A 17091-nucleotide genomic window follows, 5' to 3' on the forward strand; every position below is an offset into this window, starting at 1 on the left:
GTGGCCTTGAAGGAAGTGTGTAGCTGGGAGCAGGTTTTGAGTGAGGTCTGAGATGTTCCAGCCAGCTGCTCTGTCACTCTCTTCCTGCTGCCTTTCATCCAGATGTAGAGCTCTCAGCTCCTTCTCCAGCACCATGTCTGCCTGCACAGTGCCATGCTTCCTGCCATGACGACAGTGGACTAAACCTCTGAACTGTAAGCCAGTCTCCAGTGAAATGTTTTCCGTATTAGGAGTTGCCATGGTCATCATATCTCTCCACAGCAATGGAAACCCTAACTAAGATGATCTAGAGAAGTTTGTAATACCGTGTAGTGATTCATTTTATAAAATTTCACCGTGACTTCTGTATGTTTTGCTTACTTGGTTTGTAAAGTTTTTCCTATCCATTTACAGTGGAAAGTGTAGTATTTTGTTATCACTGACCTTGTAGAGTTATTGCCATAAATTGCTATGATAATTTTTCCTCCCATAATGATCTTTTAAATTCTGCAGTCAGACTTTATGCTATGCATGTGTAAGATAAGCACCTGTGGCAAGAGGGCCATGAGCTGGAGCATAGCTTTATCTGCATACCAAGACCCTCTCAGAAAGTCAAAACAAAAAGAGTCTTAATTCACTACTCCTGGTATTTTAAAGGAAACCGCAAATACAATCTCTTTTCTGTCCATTCCTTTGATTGTGTATCTCTGAAGTATATGAACTTCTTAAAACATAATTCCCCTATTAGTTATTTTCATCTTTGTTCTGTTGACAAGGAGCAACTTAAGAAAGGACAGATTTCTTTGCCACAGCCCGTGACAGGGAAGAAAGCATGAAGGCAGTAGTGGCACTCTACTGGTCACATTGCTTTTTGGGTCAGGAAGCGAAGTAATGGCAGGAAATTGGTCTAGGCCATCAAGCCTGAAGTCCCAACCCCAGTGACACTTTCTTCAGGTGGCCCCGAGGGCCTCTGGCTGCACAATTCCAACATAGCACCAACAACTGAAGACAATGTGTTGAAACACTTCATCTTATTTCAGATGTTTTGCATTCACGCCAGTGTCATTCTATCAAAACTATGGCAATTCTGTAACATCATGGAACAAATTCTTTCAGATCAGAAAAAACATATTTGTGACAAGAGTGAAGAAAGCTCTTTTGTTCTATTGGAGTAGAAATCACAAATAGGCAAAGAGCGATTCCTTTAGTGATGGCAGCTCGGGATTTATGAGCTGGACACACGAGCTCACTCTTGTAGCTGTAGATCCTAAATACTAGCGGCCAGTGCCTCTAAGCTGTTAAAGCCAGAGGCTTACAACTCATGTAGGTATTCAGGCCAAAGCAAATTCAGACCCCAGAGGCTTGGGCTCTAATTCTTGACTCTATTCTTTCAAAACCAGTGACTTATAGCTCCATATGCTTTAGTTAGAATTTTATTGCTCTGGATTTGAGTAATGCTCTGGGCAACATCCCAGAAACCAGCAAAGAGTGTTAGAGTTCTTGAATTTTGGGGTTTGGATCCCTTAATTCTTAAGATACCCAACAGCTACTTATTAGAACTCTTGAGCTTTGGGGCTCTAGGCCCTTGACTTTTAACTCATAGCAGCTCTCTGCATTTGGTCAGTAGCCTGGAGTTCCAGAGTTCTGTTGCTTCTTGCTCTTCACAGCCACTGACCCTCAGAAATTACATCTTTCAGTTATCCTTTTAACTTTTCAGCCACTTTTTGCTGCTGCCACTGAACAAACTAAAATGTTCTTGTGTTGTCTGAAGTTCCTGCAACTAGCCTACCTTACTTAGCTAGTGATGAAGACCACAGAAAAAGACAGCACTGAGATCAAGCTTTCATAAGCAGTGACAGTGCACAGGCTTGTGATTCTACCAGTCACAGCCTGGTGTCTATGTAATTCCTGTTCTGTCAACCGTGTTTCACATATGTCCCAGTCATAAGCCTTACATTTACCCCAATCACAAGTCATTACTGAGTCATCCAGGACGTGCTTACTCCTTGCCTGAGTGAGAATATCTGCCAGATAGATTCAGTCATGAAAAGGTCAGTAAGGCTTATCATGATTGAAGTCTCCAAATGCTGATGCAAGCTGTCTGGAACAGCTATGACTGTAACAAAGCCTCCTGAAACAGAAGTCATGGCTTCAGCAGTAGCCATGATTACAGTGAGTCTCTCAGATGGCATGGAGTTGGTGGTGTGGAAGTGAAATGCTATAATCTACTATGGTAGCAGTCCAGATAATTATCAAAGGGTAAATAAGGTATAGGGGAACGATCCATCAACTGTCAGTCAAATGACCAAATGGTTTTCCATGATTGTTTTAGTTATTCCAAAGGGGAACATACCAAAATGTGCATGCAATGGAGACTTAGCATACTGTTAACATACTCAAAAGCACTGAGAAATGCCTCGCCCTTTTACTCTTAGTGAAGAGTTGGGTCCCTGTGATCTGTTTCAGATGTGCTTCTTTATTCTGAAGCTATATCTAAATAAAAGTCTCATATTGCAAATGGCCTAATTGACTCTTAACCCATTAATTGATAGTAAACTTCTTTTGACTCTTAGCCCATTAATTAATAGTAAAGTTCCTTTTAACATCTCTACCTTCGTAATTTATCATGTGTCATTTCATTTCTTTATATATATGTGCTTCTCATGTGTGTATATATGTGACACTGGTGTATGTACCTGAGGTTTAAACACATGGGTGTATACAGTCATTTGCATTCATGCATGCACAGAGGCTAAGAAGAGTGTCAGATGTCCTACTGTATCACTCTCTATCTTATTCCCTTGGGACAAAGTGTCCCAGTGACTGTGGACCTTTTGCTGGCAGCCAGTAAGCTCCAGGGATTCTGCTGTCTCCTCTGATGACAGCACAAAGGTTACAGTCATGGCAAAGCCACACTCCACTTTTCTTTTTTTATTACAGGTTCTTGGATCTGCCCCTCAGGTCTCTATTTTGTCTCTTTGGGTGATGTAGGCACTATTTTCTATCCTTTTACTGCTTGGCCATAGAAAATGAGCCCACGAATGAAGTGTGGATAAATTCTGTGAAAAATTCATTTTTTTTTTTTTTACACAATTGTAAGTTTGGTCATGCTATTTCACATAAATAGTGGTCTGAAAACTGCTGGTTCAGAGAAATGATAGGAAATTTGTCATGGGCCAAGATGGAGAAAATTATGCTGAGACGTTCATCCTGTGTTATACAAAAAGAGAGACTTCAAGTTACATAATTCTTAGTAAGAAGTCCTCAACCTGGGTCATCGCCATGTAAACCTGCTGTGAGTGGGTTTGTTTGGGTCGTCTAGTAGAAGCAAATGCTGACCAATATAACAGGTCTACTCGTAGGTAATAGTGCCAGTAAAGGAGCCAACTGTGAAGATGGGTCCAGCCAAAGCAGCACACCACGTGACAGAGCAGTCCACTGCGAGGACAATTGAAAGTGCACAGTAACAAATTTGAGACATAATCGTTTGTGGTGATAGGAAAACACAGAAACATAAACAGTATATTTAAACATACAGGAAATATTAATATGAGGGCAAAGATGGGCAGAATTGAAAAAGAATAAAAGAATATGTATACAAATAAAAACTATAGTCATTGGAATTTTGAAGCAAATGGATACAAGGAAGAATAGGTGAAGATAGAAGCAAGAGTCTTAATTAATAATGGATTTTTACCCTCTATACACACACGGTTTTAAAAGCTATGAGACTTCAGTTCCTGGGACCCACGTGGTGGAAGGACATGTCAAGGCCTGTGTGTAATCCCTCCTCAGAGTGCGCGTAATACACGCTGCCCGTGATGCTTATTTCCTCCTTTATTGCCCTATACATTTTGTGTTTATTGTCTCCACTGGGTGTAGATCTTTTTATTTAATTCAAATTCTGTTTTCTCATTATTTGAAACTACTTCATAAAGTGATTGATAAATATTGGACTAATGCACTTTAGAATAGGTGTTTCTTTATACAGGAAATGTTGGCAATGTTCAAAGAATAATAAATTTGTTACATATGTTTCATTTGTTCAGAACCTGAGAAAGTATAATGTTCATTTGACATGTATGTCATAGTTACAACATGTTCTGTTATGCCATTGTCTGCCTCTTTCTGCCAAAGAAAATTAAGTATAAATTAAAAGGTTAAGATCTTTACGTACCTTACAAACATATAAAATCATAGATTACAATGATATTGTATAACACTTGCTAGTGATAAACATTTACATCTTTTTAAAAATAAATTTCAAAACTGAAAGTTTTACAAAAAGAGAAAAGAGGCAAACACCGAAAGTGTATGTAAATATTGCATCATGGGAAGTATGTTGGACTTGAAAAATGTGTAATTCCACAAAGAAATATGGGATTAAACAGGTCTAAAGAAATCTTCAATATAGTTAAATACAAATCACAACTGTATATGTAGTAAGAACTTTTATTCTACTTTTAAAATTTATTTTTATAAAATTTTTCTCTCACTGTGTGTGAATCTCAGATGAATATTAAATTCAAAGCTTATAAGCATAAAAATATATTTCACACATATACCTTAAGAAAAATAATACATCTTTCTCCATCTGTGTAGTGCAGTTTAGCAGTTTATTTGTTTTTTATTACTTTATTCATATTACATCTCAATTGTTATCTCATCCCTTGTATCCTCCCATTCCTTCCTCCCTCCCGCTTTCTCCCACTCCCCTCCCCTATGACTGTGACTGAGGGGGACCTCCTCCCCCTGTATATGCTCATAGGGTATCAAGTCTCTTCTTGGTAGCCTACTATCCTTCCTCTGAGTGACACCAGGCCTCCCCATCCAGGAGACGTGGTCAAATATGGGGCACCAGAGTTTGTGTGAAAGTCATACCCCACTCTCCACTCAATGGTGGACAATGTCCAGCCATTGGTTAGATCCAATTAGGAGTTCAAAGTTTATGGCATGTATTGTCCTTGGCTGGTGCCATAGTTTGAGCAGAACCTCCAGGCCTAGATCTGCCCTTCATAATGTTCTTGTAGGTTTCTAGCACCCTCTGGATCCTTCAATAGGAAAAGGATAGCATATTTAACAAATGGTGTTGGTCTAACTGGATGTCTACATGTAAAAAAACTGCAATTAGACCGTATTTGTCACCATGCACAAAACTCAAGTCCAAGTTGATCAAAGACCTCAGCATAAAACCAGAAACACTAAATTGGTTAGAAGAAAAAGTGGGGGAAGAGCCTGGAACACATTAGCACAGGAGACAACTTCCTAAACAGAACACCAACAGCCCAGGCCTTATGGTCAACAATTAAGAAATGGGACCTCATGAGGCTGAGAAGCTTCTGTAAGGCAGGAGACACTGTCAACAGAACAAAGTGACAGCCTGCAGACTGGGAAATGATCTTCACCAACCCTGCATCTGACAAAGGTCTAATATCCAAACTTCATAAAGAACTCAAGATATTAAACACTACCAAACCAAATAACCCCAGTGAGAAATGGGGCTCAGAACTATACAGAGAATTCTCAACAGAGGAATATCGAATTGCTGAGAAACAGTTAAAGAAATGCTCAATGTCCTTAGTCATCAGGGAAATGCAAATCAAAACAACTCTGAGATTCCATCTTACCCCATCAGAATGGCTAAGATCAAAAATTCAAGCAACACCACATGCTGGCAAGGATGTGGAGAAAGAGGAACACTCCTTCATTGCTGGTGGGAATGCAAACTGGTAAAACCACTTTGGAAATCTATCTGGTGCTATCTCAGAAAACTGGGAATAGGGCTTCCTCAAGACCCAGCTATTCCACTCCTTGCAATGTACCCAGAAAATGCTCCACCACACAACAGGGACATATGCTCAACTATGTTCATAGCGGCCTTATTCATAATAGCCAGAACATGGAAACAGCCTAAGTGTCCCTCAGTAGAAGAATGGATAAAGAAACTGTGGTACATTTATAATATGAAATAATACATTTTTATTATTGTTTTTACTTCAGGTGCATGGTAAAAGTTTTTATTTTTGAGAAAACCATTTCAAATTTTCTGTAATAAAAAGAGGTTTCCAGACAGCTCCTTATAAAATTTTAAATTAAAATATAATTACATTATTTTCTATCTTGTCTCTTCTCACTACAACCCCTCTCACATACCCCACACATAACTTGTTCCTTCTCAAAAATATGGCTTCTTCTTATAGTAATGTGTGTGTGTGTGTGTGTGTGTGTGTGTGTGTGTGTGTGTGTGCCTGCGCACGCAGGCATGAGCATGCGTTCCTAAATATATAAATATAGCCTGCTCAGTCTGTTTGGTATTAGTTGTATGCTTACTATTTCAAGGATGACCACTTAGTACTGGATACCCAATAAGGGGCTCATCCCTGGGGAAAGGTGTTTCTCCTGCGCTCATTAGTCACCTTGTAGTTTTTCATTTTTGGTGAGTGCCATGAAAATTTTCCCTTCCATGTTAGCATGTCTATTGGTGTTGTACTTACTTCTTCAGGTCTTGTTAGGCCACCATGTTGTTTAGATATCATGGATGGAGTTCCCCTGTGTCAGAAACTCTTGACATCCCTCATTTTTTCCAGTATTCTCTTGATTCCACCTTCATTCTTTTCCTTTTATCTTTTTTCCCTTTAGTTTCAACTTACAGAATAATATTCCCAATATAAGCCCAAATCAGAATTACTGTTTCATTAAAAAATAAATTTTATTCTATGGCTGCCATGATTTACTTTGCCTTTGAATTTTCATTGGCCATTTAGTCTTTAATTTTTGATATTTAATCATGTCATTAAAAATAATTTAAAAATAGACATGATTATAGTAGAACAAAAGCTGTCTTGATATTTATGTAATTTTTGCTCATAGGTCATATTTTTTTTGTCTTCCGTATGAGACAAAATTTTTATTGTTTTGAGTTGAAAAAATAGATAAACCGTAGTCGTGATCATGCTTCCTCCAAATAAAAATTAATGGAGATAGATCACAAAGTTGTTACATAATTTTAGAAATGTGATAGATGAATTAGATTGTCACCTAACACGTGGCAGAAGGAACATGGCAATCCAGAGTACTGCTGCGTAACCAGTAAGCACCATATCATATTTTCAGAATATAGTTGTCTGTGTGTATTCATACAGTGTACATATTGTATATTTACATGACGTTCATTTGTGTGTGTCGAGGCGTATCCATGCCATAGCAGAATGTGGAGTTTTGAGGATAACATCAGGTGTCAGTTCTCACTTCCCACTTTATTTGATGTGAGATTTATTTGCCCAGCTAGCTAGGCCATGGCCTTCTGGGATTTCTCCTATCTCCCATCCCACCATGGCTTAGGAGCGCTGAGATTACACTGCTGTTATCACGTCTGACTCTTTTGGTAGTTCCAGTGATGCAAACTCAGGGCCTCATTTGTTCAGCAAACACTTTTCCTCTCAAACCAAACCCCCAGAACTCATCTTCAACAAAGGTATCAGCTAAGTTAAATTAATATTAACTTGAAATGTCTTGAGTTTGTGGATTTTTTATTTAATTTGTAAATGTGCTAACAGTATTTTGTATGTATGATCTGTGTACAGTCAATTTTATGTGTGTATCAACATCATGTAATCTAATCAACAAGAGTCTGTTAAGACTTTTCCTCTTTTCAGAAGATTTGTAAATTATTACAAGGAAGTACTGATACATAAGATATATTACTATTGAGGTCAGAGTAAGAAGTACCAGTTTGGATTATAGCTGCATTTTGATTGTCCAATGAAAACTACCCATTTTTTAAATTTAATATGGCAAGAAGCCATTTGTCAGGTACTCTAGAAAGGGTGTTGTCCAGATCTTAAATCAATATACGTATTTATTGGTTATTACTCAAATATATTACTTTTAAAAGTACTTAAAATAAGGACTAACTTTTAATTTTGTTACTGAGTCATAGCTTTGATATTTTAATGCTTTAAGCAATGCTTTAAATAAATTGTGTCATTTACACCGTATTTTATAATTTGTCCAGGTATTATGTAAAATGTTTTAAATAAGTAAAAATCTGGATTGTCGCTTAATATGTTTTTATTTTTATAAGATTAGTAGAAATTGACCATAGGCTATGTCATGATTTATTACAAGTTCAACGTGAATGTAGACACATGCTTTTCATTTCAGCAGTGGCTTTATAAACAGAAATATTTGACCAGCAAATGAAATAACTTGAATATAGTTTGAACTTAATTTTATGAAGGTAAATGTTTTCAATATAATATTTATAATAAGACCAATTGAAAATTGTAATTGGATTACTAAAGTTTTATTTTTTATTTTTTTATTATTATTAATTTATTCTTGTTACATCTCAATGGTTATCCCATCCCTTGTATCCTCCCATTCTTCCCTCCCTCGCATATTCCCATTATTCCCCTCCCCTATGACTGTTCCTGAGGGGGATTTCCTCCCCCTGTATATGGTCATAGAGTATCAAGTCTCTTCTTGGTAACCTGCTCTCCTTCCTCTGAGTGCCACCATGTCCCCCCCCCCCTCCAAGGGACATACCAAAGTTTTATAAATAGTGTAATTTTGTTTATATTTAACTTTATTTTTACCGATCATTCTTGTTGCAAAAGAACCCCTTGTCTTTGAGAGAATGCAGTGGTGCTATTTACATTAATTCATATGGCGTGGTTTAAAAAAATGCTAACTCCTTTCCTTAATGGGATTCTTTCCTTGTTGCAGTGCAAACGGCTGCACCAGGAGCTTCATCGTCTGAAAGAGCAGAACCAGACTTCAGCAAACAACACGAGACATCCGACTGCTGAAAACAATCAGGAACGTGCTCTGAAGGTAAATGGCTGTTCCTTCTTGCAGGCAAATTAAGGTTGTAAGCCCTTGGTGCCAGCTTTCTGTGCTGCATATATCAGTTGTGTACATTTCAGCAAAAGTGAGCTGTGCTGTTTGCCAACAACCCCTTCTTTAAACACAGATACAGCACCCTTCTGTTATGGTATTATTTTATTTCATGTATGTGTACATGAAAAAAACATATTTCTGAATTTTGAGTGGCTGTATATTAATAACTTTTGGTGCATATTCATTCTCTTTCTGGTTTTATGTTATTAGCTTTTATACTTAATAAAAAGTGACCATGCCAGAAGAAATAATAAATCATCACCCTTTTCTTTGTAGCAACTTTTATTATAATAATTAATTTTAAATGTGTTGTTGTATTTGTCACCCACAGAACTGACACTGGTTGAAGGACATGTGACTGTGTTTGGAAATTGAAGGACTACTTAAAATGTTTAAAGAAAAGAAAGACAATGTATCCAACTAGAACTTTAGAAAAGTGACAGATACATTTTATGACATATTCTATCACTGTAATATAGATCCAGGGGTCATGACAAAAAAAAAAAAAACAAAAAACAAAAAAAACAAAAAAAAAACGCTTTACATGAGTCTTACTATTGGGGGTGGCAGTGCGCCTGACTTTCCCTTCTACCTATAAGTGACTTCAGTTTTCAGGAGAGTGTCTCTGAAGCATTAACAAGTGTGATCTGTGAGGAACAAAAAGAGTCATTTTTTTTTTTATTGTGCAGCAAAAGATTTGCTAGGATTATATTATAGTTATTTCCCTTACATTCATCTTTACCTTATATTGTAAATAAATATCATGGTACTAAAAGTCTCATATAGTAAACCAAAACTGATAAAACACCCTTTAAAAGTGAGTAAAAGCTGTGGTGATGGCTCAGTCAGTAATATCTTGCTGTGCAAGCATGGGGACTTGAGTTAAGGTACCCAGCACCCACAGGAAGTCCTAGGTGCTTTCTGGCCAGGCAGTCTATCCAAGTCCATGAGCTGCAGGGTCATAGAGGTCCTGGCTTCACGAAGATGAAGAACAACTAATAGTCACCTGATATCAATCTCTGACTTCCACATGAACACCACACAAGAATACAAGCATACACACCACACACATGTGCACATAGAAAAATGTTGAAAGCCTTTTAAATCTTTACAAAGTATGAAACTTAATAATAGATTATCGCATAAAATAGTTTTGAAATTCAACTTTGTTGATATTAATCTGTTTTCTATTAAATTTACAATTAGACCAAAATATAGAGAAGAGAGTTACAAATTGTCCCTAAAGAATATATACTTTTTATGAGAGTTAGGTATAGTAACATTTTAAAGTGTGTTGTACATGCAGAGTGGATGATAAGTGTTCTAAAGTCGTCTCCACCAAGCATGATAACCTGTTATGAGGACTCAGGACAGATCATATGCACAGTATGTCTTGGCTGGTTGAAGTTACATCAGGGCCCAAGATAAAAATTCTAATTTGGTAATTATTAACAGAGTAACTATGAGCAATAGTGTAAATTTCTGTCGAGTTTGCATTTTAATGGTAAATGTAATTAATTGGTACCAGCTATTTATTGGGAGAAATACATGCAGACTTCTGAGAAAAATGGGCAAGCTCGGATGCAGACAGAGTTGACAGCCACACTCTGCCAAGACAGGGTAAGCAAGTCCTCAGTAGTTCCTGCCTCACAACTATGTCTGTCAGCTATATTGGGCCAGAAGGCTAAAGATGATGCTCCAACGTTATAGAGAGTTTTGGGTGACTGTTCAGGCAGCAAACTGTCTCTGTCATCTCCTCATCTGGGAAGCTGCTAACTTGCACTCCAGGCATACTCAGGTAATTAATCTTATTCCTTCTCAAATCTCTGATGGGGTTGAAGACCAGATAGTTTAGTTTTACAATTAAGCTTAGTTGTTTAGGGGTTAAGATATCTTAGGTCTAGATAGATATTTTAAGTTGATAATGACAAAATGTGATAGATATTGATTTACATTCAGAATTTTAGACTCACCAAGATAGGAAAAATGTTTTCTTCAAGGCTGCCCAATACAAATATCCTAAACACTATGAATGTAACATTTATATAATTCCTGATTGTTTTGTGGTTCTTCTTGCTTTAGGTTGTTTAGGTAGTGTAATAATATTAATGTATATGTAAAAATATTTAATAAAAATAGTTTAAAAAGAAAAGTTAAAAAAGAAATATTGAAAATATAATAAGATATTTGTGGGTTTTTTTAAATCAAAGTTAATGATCATTATTATATAGAACTCTATGAAGTGGTAATCTTGGCAAAGCTACAGTCACTGTAAAAGGAAACACTTTTAGGAATTTTTTGTTATTCACATAAGTATACGTTTATCGTAATAACTAGAAATTTTTTTCTAAATTATTTTTCATGCTGGAGTATAACATCAGATTTTTTGGTAAATATTAATAGTAATTCTTTGTTAAACTAGCAAGGATTTTTAAATAATATTTTATTCTTTGCAAATTTCATACAATGTATTTTCATCATATTCATCCTTACCCCAACTCCTATAAATCCACTGCCACTTCGCTACCTGACTGACTTAATGTTCTCCTCCCCCTTTTTTCTCTCTCTCCCCATTGAGTCTAGTTTGTGTTACCCAACTCTTCTTGTTATGTGAGCCTGCCCAGGAAGTGGCCAATATGCCACAGGTAACACCATTAAAGAAAACTGACTCCCCTTCTCTCGGAGCTATCAAATACCAGTAAAATCTCCACTTGGAGTAGGCCTGCATACCTACCCATCTGTTTTAGGCTGGGATTTTATCTGGTTTGAACTTATTCAGGTCTTGTGTATTCTGCCAAAGTCTCTGTGACTTCATATGTGCAAGTGCCATAACCTCTGGTTCTCATAAGCTTAAGAAGTCTTCTTCCACCAATATCCCTGAGGCCTGGAGAAGGAGTGAATTATAAGTATCCCATTGTGGCTGTTTGCTCCAAAGTTTCTTATGCTTTATACATTGCCTAGTTGTGGATCTGTCTCCGTGTTAATTGCCATCTACTGCAAGAAGTAAGTGTCTCTCGCATGGGAGAATAGCAAAATAAAAGGATCCAGAGAGTCCTAGAAATCTACAAGTAGAACAATATGATAGGCAGATTTGGGCCCAGGGGTCCCGCTCAAACTAAGGCACCAGCCAAGGACAATGCAGGAGGTAAACTTTAAGCCCCTTCCCAGATCTAGCCAATGGTCAGAATATTCTCCACAGTTGAGTGGAGAGTGTGATACGACTTTCTCACGTACTCTGGTGCCTCACATTTGACCATGTCCCCTGGAGGGGGAGACCTGGTGGCACTCAGAGGAAGGACAGCAGGTAGCCAAGAAGAGACTTGATACCCTATGAGAATATACAGGGGGAGGTAATCCCCCTCAGGAACAGTCATAGGGGAGGGGAATAATGGGAAAATGGGGGGGGGGGGGGCGGAGGAATGGGAGGATACAAGGGATGGGATAAACATTGAGATGTAACAAGAATAAATTAATTAAAAAAAAAAAAGAAGTAAGTGTCTCTGATGAAAGCTGGGAGACTCACTGATCTATAGGTATAGTGATAAGTCTTTAAGGGTCATTTTAGTTCCATGTCTATTTAGCAAAATAGTAGTAGTAGGTTCTTCCTTGGGGTCTATGGCCTATCTAGCCGTTGGTTCTTGGCCTCATGAACAGTGCCAGCTATGGGTTCCATGTCATGAGGAGGGCCTTAAATGGAGTCAGTAAGTGGCTGGTTAAACCATGCCGTTTGTGCCACTATACCAACAGTGGCCATATCTTGCCAAACCAGATATCACTGCAGCTCAAACTGGCTCATTTCTGGTGAAGGTGATGATTATCGTTCTCCTCTGGTACTGTTCTCCGCATAGCGCCTTCAGCACAATGAGGGCAAGCCGCCAGAACAGCTGGGGCCACAAAGAGAAACCCTGTCTTGAAAAACCAAAGGAAAAAGAAAAGGAAAAGGATAACAAACAGCCAATCCCCAAAACAGTAAATGGGTTACAAAATTATATGGATCAGAAAAAACAATTAGCTAAGTAGAGATTAAAACAAAATTAGCTAAACAGAGTTAGATCTCTTCTGGAGGCACTAGTATAACCGAACATAAATTATACTGTAGAGCTATATTGAAAAAGACAGCTTGGTGGTCCTATTATAAAAGTAGACAGGTAGACCAATGGAATAGAATAGAGGATGGTAAAGATATGCCCATTTAATTTTTGACAAAGGAGGCAGAAATATACATTGGAAAACAGCCAATTGAACAAGCTATGCTAGTAAAAGTGGATATACCTTTCACTTGGTACAAAAATCATTTCAGAATGAATCAAAAATCTTAATTTAAGCCAGACATGTTGAAATGTCTATAAGAAAACATGGGGGATATCTTGAAGTGATTGCACTAAAAAATCCCGCTGTAAACATCAGTAACACAGGAAGTAGCTCCAAGTATCAACTAATGGGACTGCATGAAAATGGGTTTCAGAACAGCAAAGCAGCAGAGCCACAGAATGAAATAAGGGGCTAATATCCAGATATTACAAAGAACTACAGATGTTAAACACCAAGAAAATAGAACTACCAGTCAGCCAATAGACTGACGAATCTAATAGACAGTTTTCAAAAAAGAAAAACAAATGACTATTAAGTACTTGAAAGTGTTCAGTGTTCTTAACCATTAACGTGCTGCAAATTAACACTAGTTTTAGACACCACCTTCTTCATACCTGAATCTGAGCGCAAAGCTTGGATATATGGAGAAGGAAGGCCCCTCATGCACTCATGTTTGGAGGCCAAAAGATAAATACAAATAGAAGTCAGTTTGGAGATTCCTCAGAAGACTGGAGCTAGAGCTGTCACCTAGCTGTTTCACTCATTGGCATATGCCAGGGAAGTCCTCACTTTATCGCAGAGATATTTGCTCCTCAAGTTTATCTCTGCCTTATTCACTATAGCAAAGAAATGGTACAAGCCCATCAAAGGATGAATAGCTAATGAAAATCTGGGATGTATATAAAAATGGAATTCTATTTAGCTCTTTATTCATTTATTTTTAATTAATTTATTCAGATTACAACTCAATTGTTATTCTATCACTTGTATCCTCCCATTCTTCCCTCCCTCCCACTTTCACCCTATTCCCCTCCCCTCTGTTTAACTCTTTAAGAAATGAAATCACAGCTGGGCGTGGTGGTGCACACCTTTAATCCCAGCACTTGGGAAGCAGAAGCTGGTGGGTCACTGTGAGTATGAGGCCAGCCTGGTCTACAAAGTGAGTCTAGGACAGTCAAAGCTACAGACAGAAACCCTGTCTCAATAAAACAAAAACAAACAAACAAAAAAACAAAACAAAAAAATGAAATCACAAAATTTTAAGCAAAGTGAAGATACTTTGAAAGCATAATATTAAGTGAAGGCACACAGTCTCAGAAAGAAAAAGCCCACATGTTCTCCCTAATACTCAGCTCCTAGCCTATCTTATTTATATCTGCTTCATGTTAGCAGACGCACAGATAGGCATAGTATAACAGATAGAAACAGAAAGGGTTAAGTATTAGGTGATCAGGAAATATGAAGTCCAGATAGTAGCTGCACAGATTATAAGAAGGAATATAAAACTAATTGCTTCTCTTGTTTTATTTTTCTTGTGCATAGGTTTACTTTATTGTTTTACTGTTGTTTTTATTACGGTTTCCACTCCCCCAAATTCTCTCAGATCTTCTCTGCCTCCCCTCCCATCCAAATCCATGCCTTTTTTTCTCCCTTTGGAAAGAAAACAGGCACCTAAAGAATAATATTAAAACAATATAAAATGAGATAAAAGAAAAACTGGAATAGTAAAAAACAAACAGAAAAAGGAGCCAAAGAAAAACATCAGGAAACATGTATAGGCATAGAGACATTCATATTCATGTTTGCACACACAGGAATCCTATTTATTAAAAAAAAGCCAACAGAAGCCATAATATATATGCAAAGGATCTGTAAGGTAAAATTAACTAATCAATAAAATGGCAATCCCCCCCCAAAAAAATTGCCATTTAGTTTATTTTGCATTGGCAGTCTGCTGCTGGGGGTAGGTCTTCCCTTAAGAGTGGTTTGGATCTCCACTGAGACTCTGGTGGAGAAAGAAGTTTTTCATTTGTGAGTGGTTATTTATTGGAGATAGCTTCTGGGTTAGGGATGAGGCCTTGCCACTTCTCTCAGTGCTGGGACTTGTACAGACCCTGTGCATGCAGTAATCCCACCAGGTAAGAATAAGAACACTACTACAGTTTTTGAGCCAGATTTGAAACAAGTGTTATTAAATACTGGTTAAGACCATGGATACTGGCCAAGTCCATATCCAAGACCTATGCTCAGAATATGGCACCAAATTATAATGGTTGGGGGTTTATAAAGATAAAACTCACATGAAAACCTGTAGGAACCAGGCCTGACTGGGTTGCCGGCCTGTCTTGCTGTTTCATGTCCTGTTTCTAGCAGCTTCCGTGTCTGTGTTTATGTTGGTTAGCTAGTCATGTTTACTGCTTTGAGGACGTACCCCTCCCCTCCTCGGGACTTTTCCTCCTGTGTGCAATCACCTCTTGAGGGATTTTCACCTGCGAGTGGCATTCCTGTTATGTTGCCTATAAGAAGGCTCTTTGAACACTGAATAAAAGCTGCTGCCGCTGCTGCTGCTCTCTTAGCACAAAGGACCCACTGTGTGTGTGTGTGTGTGTGTATGTGTGTGTGTGTGTGTGTGTGTGTGTGTGTGTGTGTGTGTGTGTGTGTTAAATCCGCAGTCACTCGCCCTTGACTCGGTACCACGGTGGCACAGGCATCCAAAAAAAACAAGCTACACAACTGTAACGTGTGTGCAGAGGGCCTAGGTCAGTCCCATGTAGGCTCCTTTGCTGTCATTCAGTCTCTCTGAGCCCCTATAGACCCAGGTTAGTAGATCCTGGGTGTTCTTGTGGTGTTCTTGATCCTTCTGGCTCCTGTAATTCTTCTTCCCCCCTCTTTCTCCAGACTCCCCAAGCTCTGCCTTATGTTTGGCTGTGATCTCTGCATCTGTTTCCATCTGTTGCTGGGTGAAGGCTCTTTGGTAATGATTAAGGTAGGCTCCTGTCTGTAAGTATAACAGAATATCATTAGCAGTGTCAGGGCCAACCCCTGACACTGTTAATGATACTCTGCTATGCTAGCAGACAAGAACTTAGCACAAGTGTCTTCTGAAAAGTTCCCCCCAGCTGCTGATGGAAACATGCTGAGACCCACAGCCAAACATTAAGAGGAGCTTAAGGCATCTTGTAGAAGAATTGGGGATGGAGCAGACAGAAGGAGCCAGAGGAGACAAGAACTCCATAAGAAGACCAACAGAGTCAACTAACCTAGGCACATGGGGCCTTACAGAGACTGAAGCATCAACCACAGATTATGCATGGTCTGGACCCAGACTCCCTACATGTATGTAACCAATGGGCAGCTTGGTCTTCATCTGACAAGTGGAGCAGAGGTTATCTCTGACATGGACTCTGTTACCTACTTTTGGATCACTTTTCCCTAGCTGGGCTGCCTTGTGTGGCCTCAGTCGAAGAGGATGTGCCTACTCTTCATGATACTTGATGTGCCAGGGTGGGTTGGTGATGGTGGGGATGCTCCCCTTTCCTGGGCCTAAGAGGAGGAGAAAGTGGGAAGCAGATGGGAGGGGTGGACTGGGAGGAGAGGAGGGAGGGAGCTTTAATCAGGATGTAAAGGGAATTTATTAATTTAATTAGAAAAAAAGAATGGGCTCATGTAAGGAAAATTCTGAGTGCTTATGAGATAACTCCAAGAAAGCAAGAAAAGTGACTTAGTTAGGGGTTCTGTTGCTGCAGTGAAACACCATGACCAAAAAGCAGGTTGGGAAGAAAAGGGTTTATTCAGCCTACACTTCCACATTGGTGTTCATTACCAAGGAAGTCAGGACAGGAACTCAAACAAGGCCGGAACCTGGAGGCAGAGCGGATGCAGAGAACTTGAAGGGTTACTGCTTACTGGCTTGCTTCCACTGGCCTGCTCAGCCCGCTTTCTTATAGAACCCAGGACCAACAGCCCAGGAATAGCACCACCTACAGTACACTGGGTCCTCCCTGTCAATAACTAATTAAGAATATGTCTTACAGCTGCATCTTATGAAGGCATTTCCTCAAGTTTCCCTTCATTCAAATGCCTCTGGATTGTGTGTAAGGTGACATAAGAGTAGCCAGA

General features: G+C 38.7%; 1 protein-coding gene across 2 annotated transcripts in view; it reads left to right on the forward strand.

Moving 5' to 3' along the window:
* The window catches only part of Mipol1 (mirror-image polydactyly 1), a 264233-nt gene that overhangs the window by 123606 nt on the left and 123536 nt on the right, over positions 1-17091 (forward strand). For both annotated transcript variants that reach the window (XM_051146465.1, XM_051146455.1), the window contains one exon: positions 8707-8814. In XM_051146465.1, the coding sequence (XP_051002422.1) occupies positions 8707-8814 (108 nt within the window). The remainder of the gene's footprint in view (positions 1-8706; positions 8815-17091) is intronic.

Source organism: Acomys russatus, chromosome 1, assembly GCF_903995435.1.
Source record: "Acomys russatus chromosome 1, mAcoRus1.1, whole genome shotgun sequence".
NCBI lineage: Eukaryota > Metazoa > Chordata > Mammalia > Rodentia > Muridae > Acomys > Acomys russatus.